Source organism: Taeniopygia guttata, chromosome 26 (genome assembly GCF_048771995.1).
Source record: "Taeniopygia guttata chromosome 26, bTaeGut7.mat, whole genome shotgun sequence".
In the NCBI taxonomy this organism is placed as follows: Eukaryota; Metazoa; Chordata; class Aves; order Passeriformes; family Estrildidae; genus Taeniopygia; species Taeniopygia guttata.
The window spans coordinates 1,537,099-1,549,195 of record NC_133051.1 but is presented as its reverse complement, the minus strand read 5'-3'; the positions used below and the strand labels follow the sequence as shown (position 1 = coordinate 1,549,195).

General features: G+C 54.3%; 1 protein-coding gene across 6 annotated transcripts in view; it reads left to right on the top strand.

The window, feature by feature from the left end:
* Positions 1 to 11,673, top strand: part of ANKS1A (ankyrin repeat and sterile alpha motif domain containing 1A) — a 72,090-nt gene extending 60,417 nt beyond the window's left edge. For 4 of the 6 annotated variants that reach the window (XM_030292162.4, XM_012570997.5, XM_072918920.1 and 1 more), the window contains 10 exons: positions 759 to 857; positions 1,191 to 1,343; positions 1,465 to 1,572; positions 3,142 to 3,306; positions 3,634 to 3,759; positions 3,863 to 3,934; positions 4,333 to 4,419; positions 4,755 to 4,892; positions 5,514 to 5,684; positions 6,817 to 11,673. In XM_030292162.4, coding sequence (XP_030148022.4) covers positions 759 to 857; positions 1,191 to 1,343; positions 1,465 to 1,572; positions 3,142 to 3,306; positions 3,634 to 3,759; positions 3,863 to 3,934; positions 4,333 to 4,419; positions 4,755 to 4,892; positions 5,514 to 5,684; positions 6,817 to 6,936 — 1,239 coding nt within the window. In that variant the 3' untranslated portion in view covers positions 6,937 to 11,673. The remainder of the gene's footprint in view (positions 1 to 758; positions 858 to 1,190; positions 1,344 to 1,464; positions 1,573 to 3,141; positions 3,307 to 3,633; positions 3,760 to 3,862; positions 3,935 to 4,332; positions 4,420 to 4,754; positions 4,893 to 5,513; positions 5,685 to 6,816) is intronic. The other 2 variants (XM_030292161.4, XM_030292160.4) reach the window with 2 other exon arrangements.
* Positions 11,674 to 12,097: the final 424 nt, after the last annotated feature.

The window sequence follows — 12,097 nt, the reverse complement described above, 5'->3', positions numbered from 1 at the left end:
ACCAAAATGTGGAACAGCGAAGCGCTGTGGGCGCACACCTGCTGGGACTCTCCGGGGAGCAGAGGGAGGCAGGGCCAGGGAGGGGTCCGGGCTGGAGCTGGAGCCTTCAGTCACACAGCAGCGTGGCTCTGCCAGGCCTGGGGAGACGTGTCCTGCTGAGCTCTGCCCAGGTAGGAGGGCTGGGAAGCAGGTTGTGACAGGGGCATTTAAAGGGGGATGGAGTCCGTGTGCTTCTGCTCTGCAGGGGGAAGGGGGGAGAAAATGGGTTTTGACAGAAGAGTGGGGTGAGTGGAGCATCTCTGACCCTACACAGGGCCAGAGGAGACACCTGCCCTTCCCCAGCTGCCAGGGAAAGCAGTGCAGGTTTCCCTGTGGCCGTGGAGGGAGGTTGAGCAGAACCCAGAGCCCTTGCTCGGGCATGGAGGGGGCTGGGGTTTGCCTGGGCACTGTTACAGGATGTTTAAAGCCTCTGAGTGTGGAATCCCACGGGAGGTGGCTGTAAGCCATGCCCCGGGGCTAAAGGCTGGAAGCAGCTCCGTGTGCTGCAGCTCTGCTCGTGTCAGCCTTCTCTGTGCCCAAGGTCGGTGCATGGGGCAGAGCTCCCAGCCTTGGAAGCCTTTATCCTTCTCCTCTTCCTCCTCCTCCTCCTCTTCCTGCTGCCAGGATGTGCTGGAGGTCAAGTCAGGCAGGTGCTGTAACTGCGTGGTGCCCATTCCCACACGTGTGTGGCTCCCATGCCTTCCCTGCTGTCCCCACAGGGCTGTAATGTCATGGAGGACCAGGACCTTCGGGATATCGGGATCGGTGACCCGCAGCACCGCCGGAAGCTGCTCCAGGCCGCTCGCTCCCTCCCCAAGGTCAGCACCAGCTGAGGGTGGGGCATTGCCAAGCATGGCTGTGAACACGGGAAACAAAAGCCAGACCTGCATCTCCGGGGCTGTGAGAGGGGTTTGGGGAATAGCAGGGAGGAGGAGGAGGAGTATGCTGCTCTTCCAGGCTGTGTGGATGGTGGTAGCTCCATGCTGCGACTGTTCCTCCTGCCAGTCTTGGTCCCAAGCACGTTCTTTGTACAGTACTTTTGTTACTAGCTAGTGAAGATGGTGATGGTCTGTAAACTGATTTTCATTGATTTCATATCCCTTGGGAACCCAGCTCCTGCAGCTTTTAACACCTTTCTTGTGCTTTCACAGTTGAAACCTTTGGGCTGTGATGGGAATAGCCAGCCATCAGTTCCTGCATGGCTCGACTCCCTGGGGCTGCAGGATTACATCCAGTCCTTCCTCTCGAGTGGCTACAGCTCTATTGACACTGTGAAAAACCTCTGGGAGCTTGAGATAGTAAACGTGAGTGTCACCCCTCTCCTGCCAGGGCAGCAGGGTCCTGCCCTGTTCCCTGGGGCTGGGACTTGCTACAAGTCTCTCAGAGTAGCTCAGTGCCCGTGGTGACCCTGATCCCTCCCTGCAGGTGCTGAAAGTGAACCTGCTGGGCCATCGGAAGAGGATCATCGCCTCGCTGGCAGACAGACCCTACGAGGAGCCACCAGCCAAGCCACCACGGTTCTCACAGCTGAGAGTGAGTCCCTGCTCGTGGCTGCCTGCCTGCCTCGTGTCTCAGTGCTGGGAGAAATCTGGCCATGGCCGGTGGTGTCCATACAGCTGCTCACCTCATCCTCACCAGCCACCCCAGCAGCAAATACCTGTGCAGGGGCAGCCTTGCAGTGAGTGGGGCAGGTTAATTCCAGCCCTTGCAGGTCAGCCTCTGGATGCTGACCTCATAGGAAAGGTCAGACTGCCCCTTGGGATCAGGTGCCTTGCACGGAAGGGGTGCAGGGTGCCAGTCCCACTCTGCCCTGCACAGAAGGGAGCTCTGAGCCTACTTTGTTACCCGTGTTTCCTGGTCAGAGAAGTTTTCAGCAGGCAGGAGTGACCCAGCCCCGCTGGAGAGGGGCTGCAGCTGGGACTTGGTGTTTGATTGCACCCTTGGGATCCAGAGCCCTCTCCCTGGCCCGGCTGGGCTGCTGAGAGCTCCTGCTCTTGCTGCCAAATAACACTCGACAAGATGTGTGGATGTTGATTTTTGCTGCAGGAGTGGTAGCATTTGGATGTCAGGCCCTCATTACGGGGTTGGCTGGGAGGGAAGCATCACATTCCCCGTTCTTCCTGAAAACTGGCTTTTGAGAGCTGAGTTTGGCAAAAGCTGCTGGGCTCAGAGCGACCCTGAGCTCAGGAATGGGGTAGCATGTTGTGCTGCCTCCTCCCAGAGATTGCTAATCAGCTTCCTGGAGCAGGAATTGGAGTGATTAGAGTTTACCCAACCTGAACATCTGGTCCTTGCCCTGCTGCAGAGCTCTGCCCTCCTGGCTTCCCAAGGCTTTCCAACCCAAACAGCCTCAGCTGAAGCGAGTTGGGCTGCTGTGCCCTGCTTCTGACACGGGATTTTTTAGGAACTGGGTTCAAGTGTGAGAACAGGGAGAGTTCACACTGCTGCTGCACTGGGAGGGTACCCAGTACAGAGCCACTGCTCAATGCCCTGTGCCAGGCACAGGAGCATGGGGAGACCAGCAGCCAAGGAAGGCTCTGCACCATGAGCCGGGCGAGACTGAAGGCAGGGAGAGGCTGCTCCATGCAGCTGAGCTGATTGAGATGCTGCCCGGGGAGGCAGGCTGGGAGAATGGGCCATGTGCAGCATTTCCTGGCGCTGCAGCTGCTGAGCTCCAGCTCTGGCTGCTGCGTGGGGAGGGCGGGCGGACGTCAATGGCAAATCAAGCGAGGGGGTTGAATGGGACTAATGCAGGCACAGCTGTGCCGAGGCTCCGGCCGTGCCTGGGGGCTCCTCTGCTGGGGTGGCTGAGCATCATCGCCCTCGGGTGCTTAGCTTAGTGCTTTAGGGAGCCCACCCCTCTGGAATCACCTTGCCCCCAGCCCAGCGTGTCCCCTGCTCTCCTGGGATGAGCTCTCAGAGGCGGAGGCGTGCTGGGCACAAAGGGCTGGTACATGGCTGAAGCCATCCTGGAGTAAATCAGGTGGCACTGAGGCAGGAGCTGACCCTGTTAGTCCACTCAATGGGCAATGTAGAGGGAGTGATGGGGGCACAGCACAGCCCAAGCTGACTGGGTCTCTGTGTGCTGTCTGCTCCTTCCAGTGCCAGGATTTGATGTCGCAGACGTCGTCTCCCCTGAGCCAGAACGACTCCTGCACAGGCAGATCTGCTGATCTCCTGCTGCCCTCCGGGGACACTGCCAAGAGGCAACACGATCGTGGCACTGAGGTTGCTACTTACTCCAGAGCTGAGCGCTACAAAGCACAGGTTAGTGAGTGTTTGTGTGTGTCCTGGGGGCCCTCTGCACAGGCTCCCCCATCTCTGGAGCCAGGGAGAAGGGAGGATGATGCAGGGAGGGAGCTGGTCAGGCTCATCTTCCCTCAGACATTAGAGTCAGCAGCTCCTTTATGCCTCAGTTTCACCTCAAAAATGGTTCACACTTCCACCAGCACTGGCACCATAACCCATGTGCTACATCCACCCAGCTCCTGGGGGATTTTGCCATTGCCAACTTCAATCCCCTCAGCTCAAAGAGCCCCACTGAGAGCTGTTCCAACCCATCGTGGCTTCACATCCACGCTTCTTCCCCTGCAGGAGGACCGTCGGGAGTCCAGGCTCACCCTGCGCCCCCCCAGCCTGGCAGCCCCATATGCCCCTGTTCAAAACTGGCAGCACCAGCCCGAGAAGCTCATCTTCGAGTCCTGCGGGTACGAGGCCAACGTAAGTGGCTTTTGGTTTGTGGGGGCGGCGAGGATGAGGAGGCTCTGGGTCTCAGGGCAGTGTCATTGCCTTGGGATTTAACATCTCTCCCTCCTTCACACAGTACTTGGGCTCCATGTTGATCAAAGACCTCCGAGGGACAGAGTCTACCCAGGACGCCTGTGCCAAGATGAGGGTAGGGAGACCCTGGGGCTGGGGGCTTCACTTGCAGCCTGTGGGGGATGATGTGGGTTGGGGAGGGGGGACCTCAGTGACTCCCCAAACCCTGTCCACCAACAGGCAGTGCCACTGTTCTGGTGAACTGCCCCTTCCCAGCACTGTTCCCAGTACCCAGGAGGTCTGGGCACTGGGAGAGGAGGGGGTGTTTTCACTGGGGGAGTGGTGGCAGGGTTCTCTTCAGGTCCTTGTCTCTTCCCCTCTGCTTCCACCAGGAGCTAACTTTCCTCCTCCTCATCCTAGATCCCCAAAACTTCCTGTACAGGCCTGGGGTCTCTGGGGGGGGTGTGGGTGGGGTGGGGGTGAAGAGAGAGTGTCCATTAATAGTTGGTCACTTGAATAATCTCATTTATAAAGAAATCTACGGAGCACATGAAGAAGATCCCAACCATAATCCTGTCCATCACATACAAAGGGGTGAAGTTCATCGATGCCTCCAACAAGGTGAGCTGCAGAGGACTCAAAGTTGGTGTCTGGAGGGACACAGCCTGCAATCCCACCTGCCTGGGGGCTTCAGGTCACTTTTTGTGGCTCCAGAAGCCACAGCTGGTCCTGGGGAGCTTCTGGGGCTGGGGGAGAATACCAAGGTGGTGATGATCACCTGAGTGCCAAAGGCTTGGCAGATTGGCTGTTTGTAAACCATGTTGCCATTTATTCCTGCTGTGGGAGGGAGCTGGGACTGGTCTGGCTGGGAGACGCCCCTTCCCTGTCCCCAGGACAGCATCCACAGCCTCTGTTTGCCCAGGAGGGTGACGGGTGCTTGTGGTTGACCCCGGCAGAATGTCATTGCTGAGCACGAGATCCGGAACATCTCCTGTGCTGCTCAGGACCCTGAGGATCTCTGCACATTTGCCTACATCACCAAGGACCTGCAGACCAGCCATCACTACTGCCATGTCTTCAGTACTGTGGATGTGGTGAGTGCATTGTCATGTCACATCTCCTGGTCCTTCAGTGCCCATTTGTTTCATCCCTCAGCTTTATTGGGTAGTGACAGACTGCTCCTTTCCGGGGTTCTTTCACCCATTTTTACCATAAAGTAGTCTTGGTTTCATGCCTGTCCTGTGGCATGGAACCTCTGTGGACAAAGAGAATATTTGTCTGGTTTCATTACTGCCGTTTCCAGCGCTGACTAAAGCAGGGCAGGAGCTTTCCCTCCTGGGGAATGTGCCGTGCACAAACCCCTAACATGCTCTCAATTATGTTGAGCATAATGGGCTGATTTAACAACTCAGAGAAGCTAGAAGTGTCATTTGCCTTTATACTTGGGCAGAATCAAAAATGTACAAGACTTTTGGGTTATTTTTCTTTATGCTGCTGAAGTGCAGTGCTGGTGGGGCTTTACAGGTGGGCAGGGGGCCCTGGGACAGGCAGCGTGGTCCCAGCTCCCACACATCTGGAGCTCAGTGGCTTTGCCAGGGATACAGCAGGATGTGACCTGCTGATGGGAAGGTCTGTGACCCCAGAGCAGCTTCTGAGCACAAGGGGGACCGTGCACAGAGTGATCTGACAGCTTTGTGTTCTCTGTGTCCTCAAAGAACCTGACGTACGAGATCATCCTCACGTTGGGGCAGGCATTCGAGGTCGCCTACCAGCTCGCCCTGCAAGCCCAGAGAGCAAAGCCTCTGGGTGCTGGAGCAGGAGAAATGATTGAAACAAAATCTTCCAAACCGGTGCCTAAACCACGAGCAGGCATGAGGAAATCCGCGGTACGTGAGAGCGGGCAAGAGCGACCTGCTGGGCTGAGCTGGGGGTTCCTGTGGGCACCTGGGTGGTGGGGGGAGCCCAGACGTGGTCCAGGTGCCTGTCTTGTTGCTGGCCCTGCAGGTCTGTGTCAGTTCTGTGGGGCTGGGGCTTCTCCTGGTAGCAAAAGGGCAGGCAGAGGTGGAAATAGCTCAGGTGGGATGGGGTTTAGTGTCCTGCTGGGTCCAGCACAAGCTTCCACATGCAAACCCTGCAGAGCTGCGGTGAAACAAATAAGTGAGCTGCAGTATGGGATTCCCCATAACCACAACCAGCCAAGACTGGAGCTGCTGAGGAGCAGGGACTGCTGCACAAGCCACTGCCTTCCTTTAATGTCTCCTTTTGTCTGTGTTCTGCTTGCTCCTCCCGCTCAGGTGCCGCTCCCTCCCGACTCCCGCTGTTGTTACTGTCACACCTGTACAACACACCGCCCCTCCTACCTGCCGCTGCAGTCTGTTAGTCCTGGAGCGAAGGTCTTTACCCTCCTTCCTGCCATCTCCATTCCAAACCGACCTGGGCTGCCTCCCCACTTCCTCTATCTCCTGTGTCCTGCCTCGCTGTTGTTCATCCCCATGCTCGTTCTGGCCCACACCACGGGTTCAGATGAACCCCAGGGATCTGCTGCTCCCACCCGCCCCTGCTGATGCAGTGTGGCAGCTCTCAGCTAACCCCGCTGCTCCTGCTGGGGTGGTAACTTCCCCACGGCACCCTGATTGAGCAGGACAAGAGGAAAGAGCCGTGCTTGGTCAGGAGGGTGACTCACGTGGGGGCTCACCTGCCAGGAGCTGTCTCCCTCTGTGCCATTTCTGTAGCGCTCCGTTTTTCGTGCTTGTTTGAGATGAGCGAAGCTGTCGCTGATGGTGACAGGGACTCGCAGCCTAATGCAGGGAGTCATCTTGGGGTGCTGGGTTGAGACTGACGTGGCCAGACAAGTTTTAGCTGTGAAGGACTCAGATGCCTCTCCAGCAGGAGCTGCTTCCTTGCACACATTTTTGGGATGGGCAGTAGGCAGGCAGGCGCTCTGTGCTTCGAGTTCCCACTCGTTCTGACGCAGAAGCACAGTTGTCCTAAGATGCCCTTTCTCTCCTTATTTTCTAGCTGGATCCCCCTGAAGTGGACCAAGACTCCCAGTCTCATGCCAGTGTCTCCTGGGTCGTGGACCCCAAGCAGGACTCCAAGCGGACCCTCAGCACTAAGTATGAGACCACTATCTTCTAAAGCAAACGCCCGCGTCCGCCCCGTCTAACCGTGCCTTTGCCATCTGATCTGTCTGCTCTTCTAAACTCCCTCTTCCTCCAGCTGCTCGCCCTGAGCCCGCCTAGGCACCGCGTCCAAGGCAGCAGCACTCAGGAGACTGTAGACTTAAACGGCTTTTGTACCTGATGGCTGCTGAACACTGTGAATCTCCTTACTCGGAAGCAAGGGTAACGCCTGTAGCTGCCCGCGAGGCGGGAGGAGCAGAGGGCAGGCTGGCACTCGGAGATGTGGATCCAGGAAAGCCGCCCACCGTTTTCACGTCTTCCCCCCTCGCTCTGGCACTGTGAATCCCTGGGGCAATGTGATACTCCCCAGGCCTTTTTTTTCTATCTCACCTTGTCCTTGGACTGATGGAGACCTCTTGTCTCTACGGTGCACACGCTCCTTCCTCCTAGATCCTCCTCTTCCCGACTGAGCCACGGCTGTGTACTGTTCAGTGAACTCACCTCTCCTTCCCTGCCAGTCGAGCCGACACTAACCACTGTGATGCTCTCTGCAAATAACACACGGGCACTTCCATTTCCTCACGGCCACCCTTGCCCGCAGTCTTCTTCCTCAAAGCCCAGTGCAGAACTTGCTCTGGGTGGTGGGGGAGTGCTGGTTTGGGCTGGGTATGATCGTTCCCACTGTGAGCTCTGTCCCCTCAGACATGGCAGGGGGTTTGGTTGCATGCATTTCAGTCCCTTGTAGGTTTTTCTTTCCCTCACAGTCTTGGTGTTTACACTCACCAGACTTCTCATGAGAGCTCGGTGTAGTTCTCATGTGGCAGCCTGTGGCTGAGCTTCCAAAGGCATGTGTTGTTGGGACGGGAGGTGTCAGCTGGGCACCACAAGCAGCATCAGCAGGGAGAGGCCAGGGAGCAGCCCTAGGTTATTTGCCCCTAGTGTTAGGGCCCAGTAGCAGCTTGTCCGAGTTCTGCTGTGGCTTAGGAGCTGCTGCCTCAGATCTTAGATCTTCCATTTCCCCTCACCTGCAGTGAAATCTGATGTTTCAAAGTCCTTATTTAGCTCTTTCTCAGGACTAAGTTTGATCTCCCAAGTAATTTGCAACTTAATGGCAAACTGACCTCAGATTGAGAGCTCAGCCAGTGGGAAGCCAATGAGAGGACTAAAAATGTTGTCTTAAAGCAGAAAAAACAAAGGAAAGCTCAGTCTAGTACATACATTTCACATGCCACAGAGTCAGCACTGCCCAGGGCCTGCAATGCCACCCTGCCAGCCCAAGCCTTGTGGCCAGCAGAACATTGCTGTGCCTGAGGTGCTCTGGGAGGTTTGGTTTGTGTTCCATCAGCACTTTTGCGAGCTCTAAGAGTGCCCTGAAGGTTTATGTGTCCCTCTAAGAGAAACTCAGTCCCTGGTGTGGGTGGCAGAGTGGTACTTGTAGGTGATCTCCACACAGCTGCCCAGTGTCAGAGGCTCTGAGCTCTTCACCTCCCCCTGCTCTCAGCTGGGAAGGGCAGGTCCCTCCACACCCCCTAAATCCGGGTCAGGAGAGCATGTGCCTTTTTGAGGGTGTCCAAACCCAGCAGGGATCACAGGCAGCCCTTCCCAAACCGCACCGCTGCCGCTCTGTGTCCGCAGCCGTGACGGTTTTTGTGTCCCATCTCCGGGCCGTTCGCCTCGCCTTTCCCAGCACGCGTTTTGTATGACTCGGAAATTCATTCCATTATCTTCCTTTCTGTTTGCCTCTGCGAAGCTGAGCTCCGGGCAGCCGTCTCCTACCACGGGATGTAGTAGCGGGGCAGAGACCTGGGACGCAGTGGCCTCCTGACATGAAGATCATCTCCCTCTGGCACAGGTGGCTGCCTCAGAGTGGGTGCGTGGCTGCTCGGTGAGGGCTCCCAGAGCAGAGGGGGGAAGGGAGCCGAGGAAAGCTGCTCATCTCCATTCCTGCCAAAGGAAAACTCGAGACTCGGAGGCCAAGAGCGATGTCGCCTTTCCCGGTTTGAGACAAAACGTCTTTCGACTCGTTTCTTTTTTAATGAAGTGACACAGAGCAAATCCGGTTCACGGTTTCAATGTAGCGCTGCAGCTTTTTGGTGAGGAAAAAAACAACCAACAGGTTTTTATTTACTGAGAATCCTGCAGTCCGGCGAGGAGCACGACAGAAAGTCTTAGCAGGGGCATGGTGTGTGCATTTCTGATGGTACTTCCTCTGCTTCAGCTCTGGGTGAACAGGAGAGAATGCCAAATTCCTGGAGATCACTTCTTCCTGTGTGAGAACCCAGTAGGGTAAGTCTGCGTCCTGTTCTCCAAGCCACTCCACGCTTTTGTAGCAAAAGGAAGTAACTTCAAGAAAAGAATCTGCAAAGGATCTTTCACCCCAGAGCAGCTGTGGCCAATATCCCCGATGGTACAAAGCTTCCTTATCCCCCAAACTGTCGTGTTGCAATACTTGACATTTCTATGGCAAGGACCCCGTTTCTTCCCATTTCCGCACTGAATTCCTGGGGACGACTCCCTGCTCCAGCCTCTGTGTACCTGTCTTGTTTTTAAATGCAGTTATGCCCTGAAGGGTTGGGGTTTTTTTAAGTATATTCAATTGTGATTTAGCACTTTTTTGATACTAGCTCATTATTTAATTAGTGCAACCGTTTCAGACGATGAACAAATAAGGAGTTAAATTTTGGGCATTACACTGAAACAGTCCATCCCCAAGGACAAACCACATCAGCCTGAGGGTGGCTTGGCCCCGTCCGAGCCCAGTGTCCCCAAAGACACCGCCTCAAAGGTGCTGTGTGCTCGCTTTTATTCTGAATTACAGAGTGTTTCAGAGCGGTTTGGGCTGTGACTGACGTGTTTTCAGACTGTTCCCCTCTGGGGAGAATGTTAAAATGGTTGTGATTTGAATTCTTCAGATGCAAAATGCAGCACAGTGCGTCTGTCGCGATCTCATCAGGCCCTGCCAGGGCTGTGGGACCTGCTGCCACACAGGAGCGCTGTGCCCGAGTAATTCCTGTTTAACTCCAGTTGCTGCTGTACGCCAGGATTTCCTTTAGCTTCTCTCACCAGTGAGGCTGGGAGGGAATGAACCATAATCCCAAGGGCACAGACCTGTAAAGGATTGGGAAGGGGGAGTGGAGATTTTGGGTTAAGTCAATGAATTTAGGAAACCTAACATTCCTTGTTATGCACATGTTGCAATTCATACTGGTGTAAGTGTAAATATTTGGTGTGTTGGCAACAAGTCTTTGGTGAGATTGCAAATTGAACCTCTGCTTGGGAGGAGGGACACCTTTCCTTTCTGACACGTGAGCTTTTTTGGAGGTTGGCTTGGAGGTAACGTGGTGATGAAGACTCCAATCTTCAGGCACTGGGCTCGGTGACCCTGGTGGTCCGTTCCAGCCCCACGTGTAAACCTGTGGTTGTCTTTAGTGATCCATTCTTTAGCCAGATACTCCCTTCCTCACCTCACAGACAGAGCAGTTGTTTTGGCAGCTCAGTGTGGTGGGGTCTCTCGAGGGACTCAGTGCTGGAGACTGACCCTGGGCTGTGCCAGTCCTTGGCTCTGGCCACCTCCACCCACCCACTGTGCAGTATTCGGGCTCTTCCTCCCTGCAGGGTTTTGTGCTATCTGGAGGAAACTGCCCCAAATTTCTGGTGCTGAACACGACATTGCATCCAACTGCATCTGCTGTATTACCTGCCCAGGAGGAGTTGGGGCTCCTCTGTTCCTCTCTTTAAAGACAGATTGTGTTTCACAGACTTTGGTTTGTGGGCTGAGCCCTCACGCACGGCTGGCAAACAGAGTTGTCGAGTTTTGTCTTTCTTTTTATAGGAGGGGATGATTTCTTTTTTTCAAATTGAAGATGCTTTATCCTTTTTTTATTTTGTGTTTACAAAGAAGAAAAAAAAAACAGCGCTAACCTTAGCTGTTCAACTGACTTTAAACATGCTTTGGGGTTGTTCTTTTTAGAAGAAATTATGCAACTTTTTTGGGGTACATGCCTGTCCCCCCTCCCAGGGAGAAGACGCAGCACCTTCCAGGCTGTGCCTGTAGTGAAGTCTGTACCTTCAGGAGGCTGCTGAGACACAGAGCAGATGCCAAAAAACCCCGAACACGTCCCGTTCTGTGTGCAGCTGAGGTGGAGCCAATGCTTTAATGCTCCTTCCACCCACCTCGGAAGTTTCCAGCAGCAGCAGCAGCAGCATTTCCCCAGCTCTGCTCAGATTCACGTTTTGGAACCGGCGCAGCGCTCACAGCGCTGTCGTGTTGCAAAGATCTCCCTTTTAGATCTCACATTGGTATTACCTTAATTTTTTTTCCCAAAAGAAAAGTACCTGTGCTGTTCTCGCTAGGTCAACCCAGCTCAGACATTTTTCTTACCCACAGAAGAATAACCTGGGATTCCCTGACAGGGCAGAGACAGTCGAGTTCAGTTTGCAATGTGGACATTTTTGCTAATTGTGATGTATGGCAGTGGGGCTGATTTGTAATACAAATGTTATTTAATCTGTCTGTATTTTGATACTTGAATTTCCTTTTATTTCCTGTATATACAATTGTTAATCTGTTCAAATTTGTCTGAATTTTAAACATCTTGTGGTACCAAACATAACCAATCTGTGCAAGAACATAGACTGACCTCACTACAACAAGGCGAGATTGTAAATATTCCTGGGCTTCCAGCAGTCGTTTTGTTGTTTTCATAATTGTACAACTTAGAACAGACCGAATTAATAAACAACCTTAGACACACGTGTGTGCTCTTGTGTGTGGCCCCAGTGTTGTGCCCAAGTCCTCCTGGGGGTCTGTGTCAAAGCAGGGCAGTTCTCATCCTGCAGGCACTGGCTGGGGGGGTTTGGGAGCTTTGGTTGAAGCTGCTTTTTCTGCAGTCAGTCATAATGACCCAAATATTGAATATTATTATTTTGAGTTTAATTTATGCGTAAAATCACATCCAAATGTTCTGTTAAAGACAGCACGAGGGTCTGCTGCCATCGCGGGTGTGTTCTACATGTGGTGGAGGGTTAGAAAAGCTCATTTTTACCCCCACTAAAATACATTTGCAAGGACTGTGTCCCTGGGGGCTGTCATGTACTGGGGATAGCCACTGAAATCCCTTTTTGCAGCATGGCAGCGAGTAGTTCCTATGACACCAGTACCCATGTGGGCAGCCATG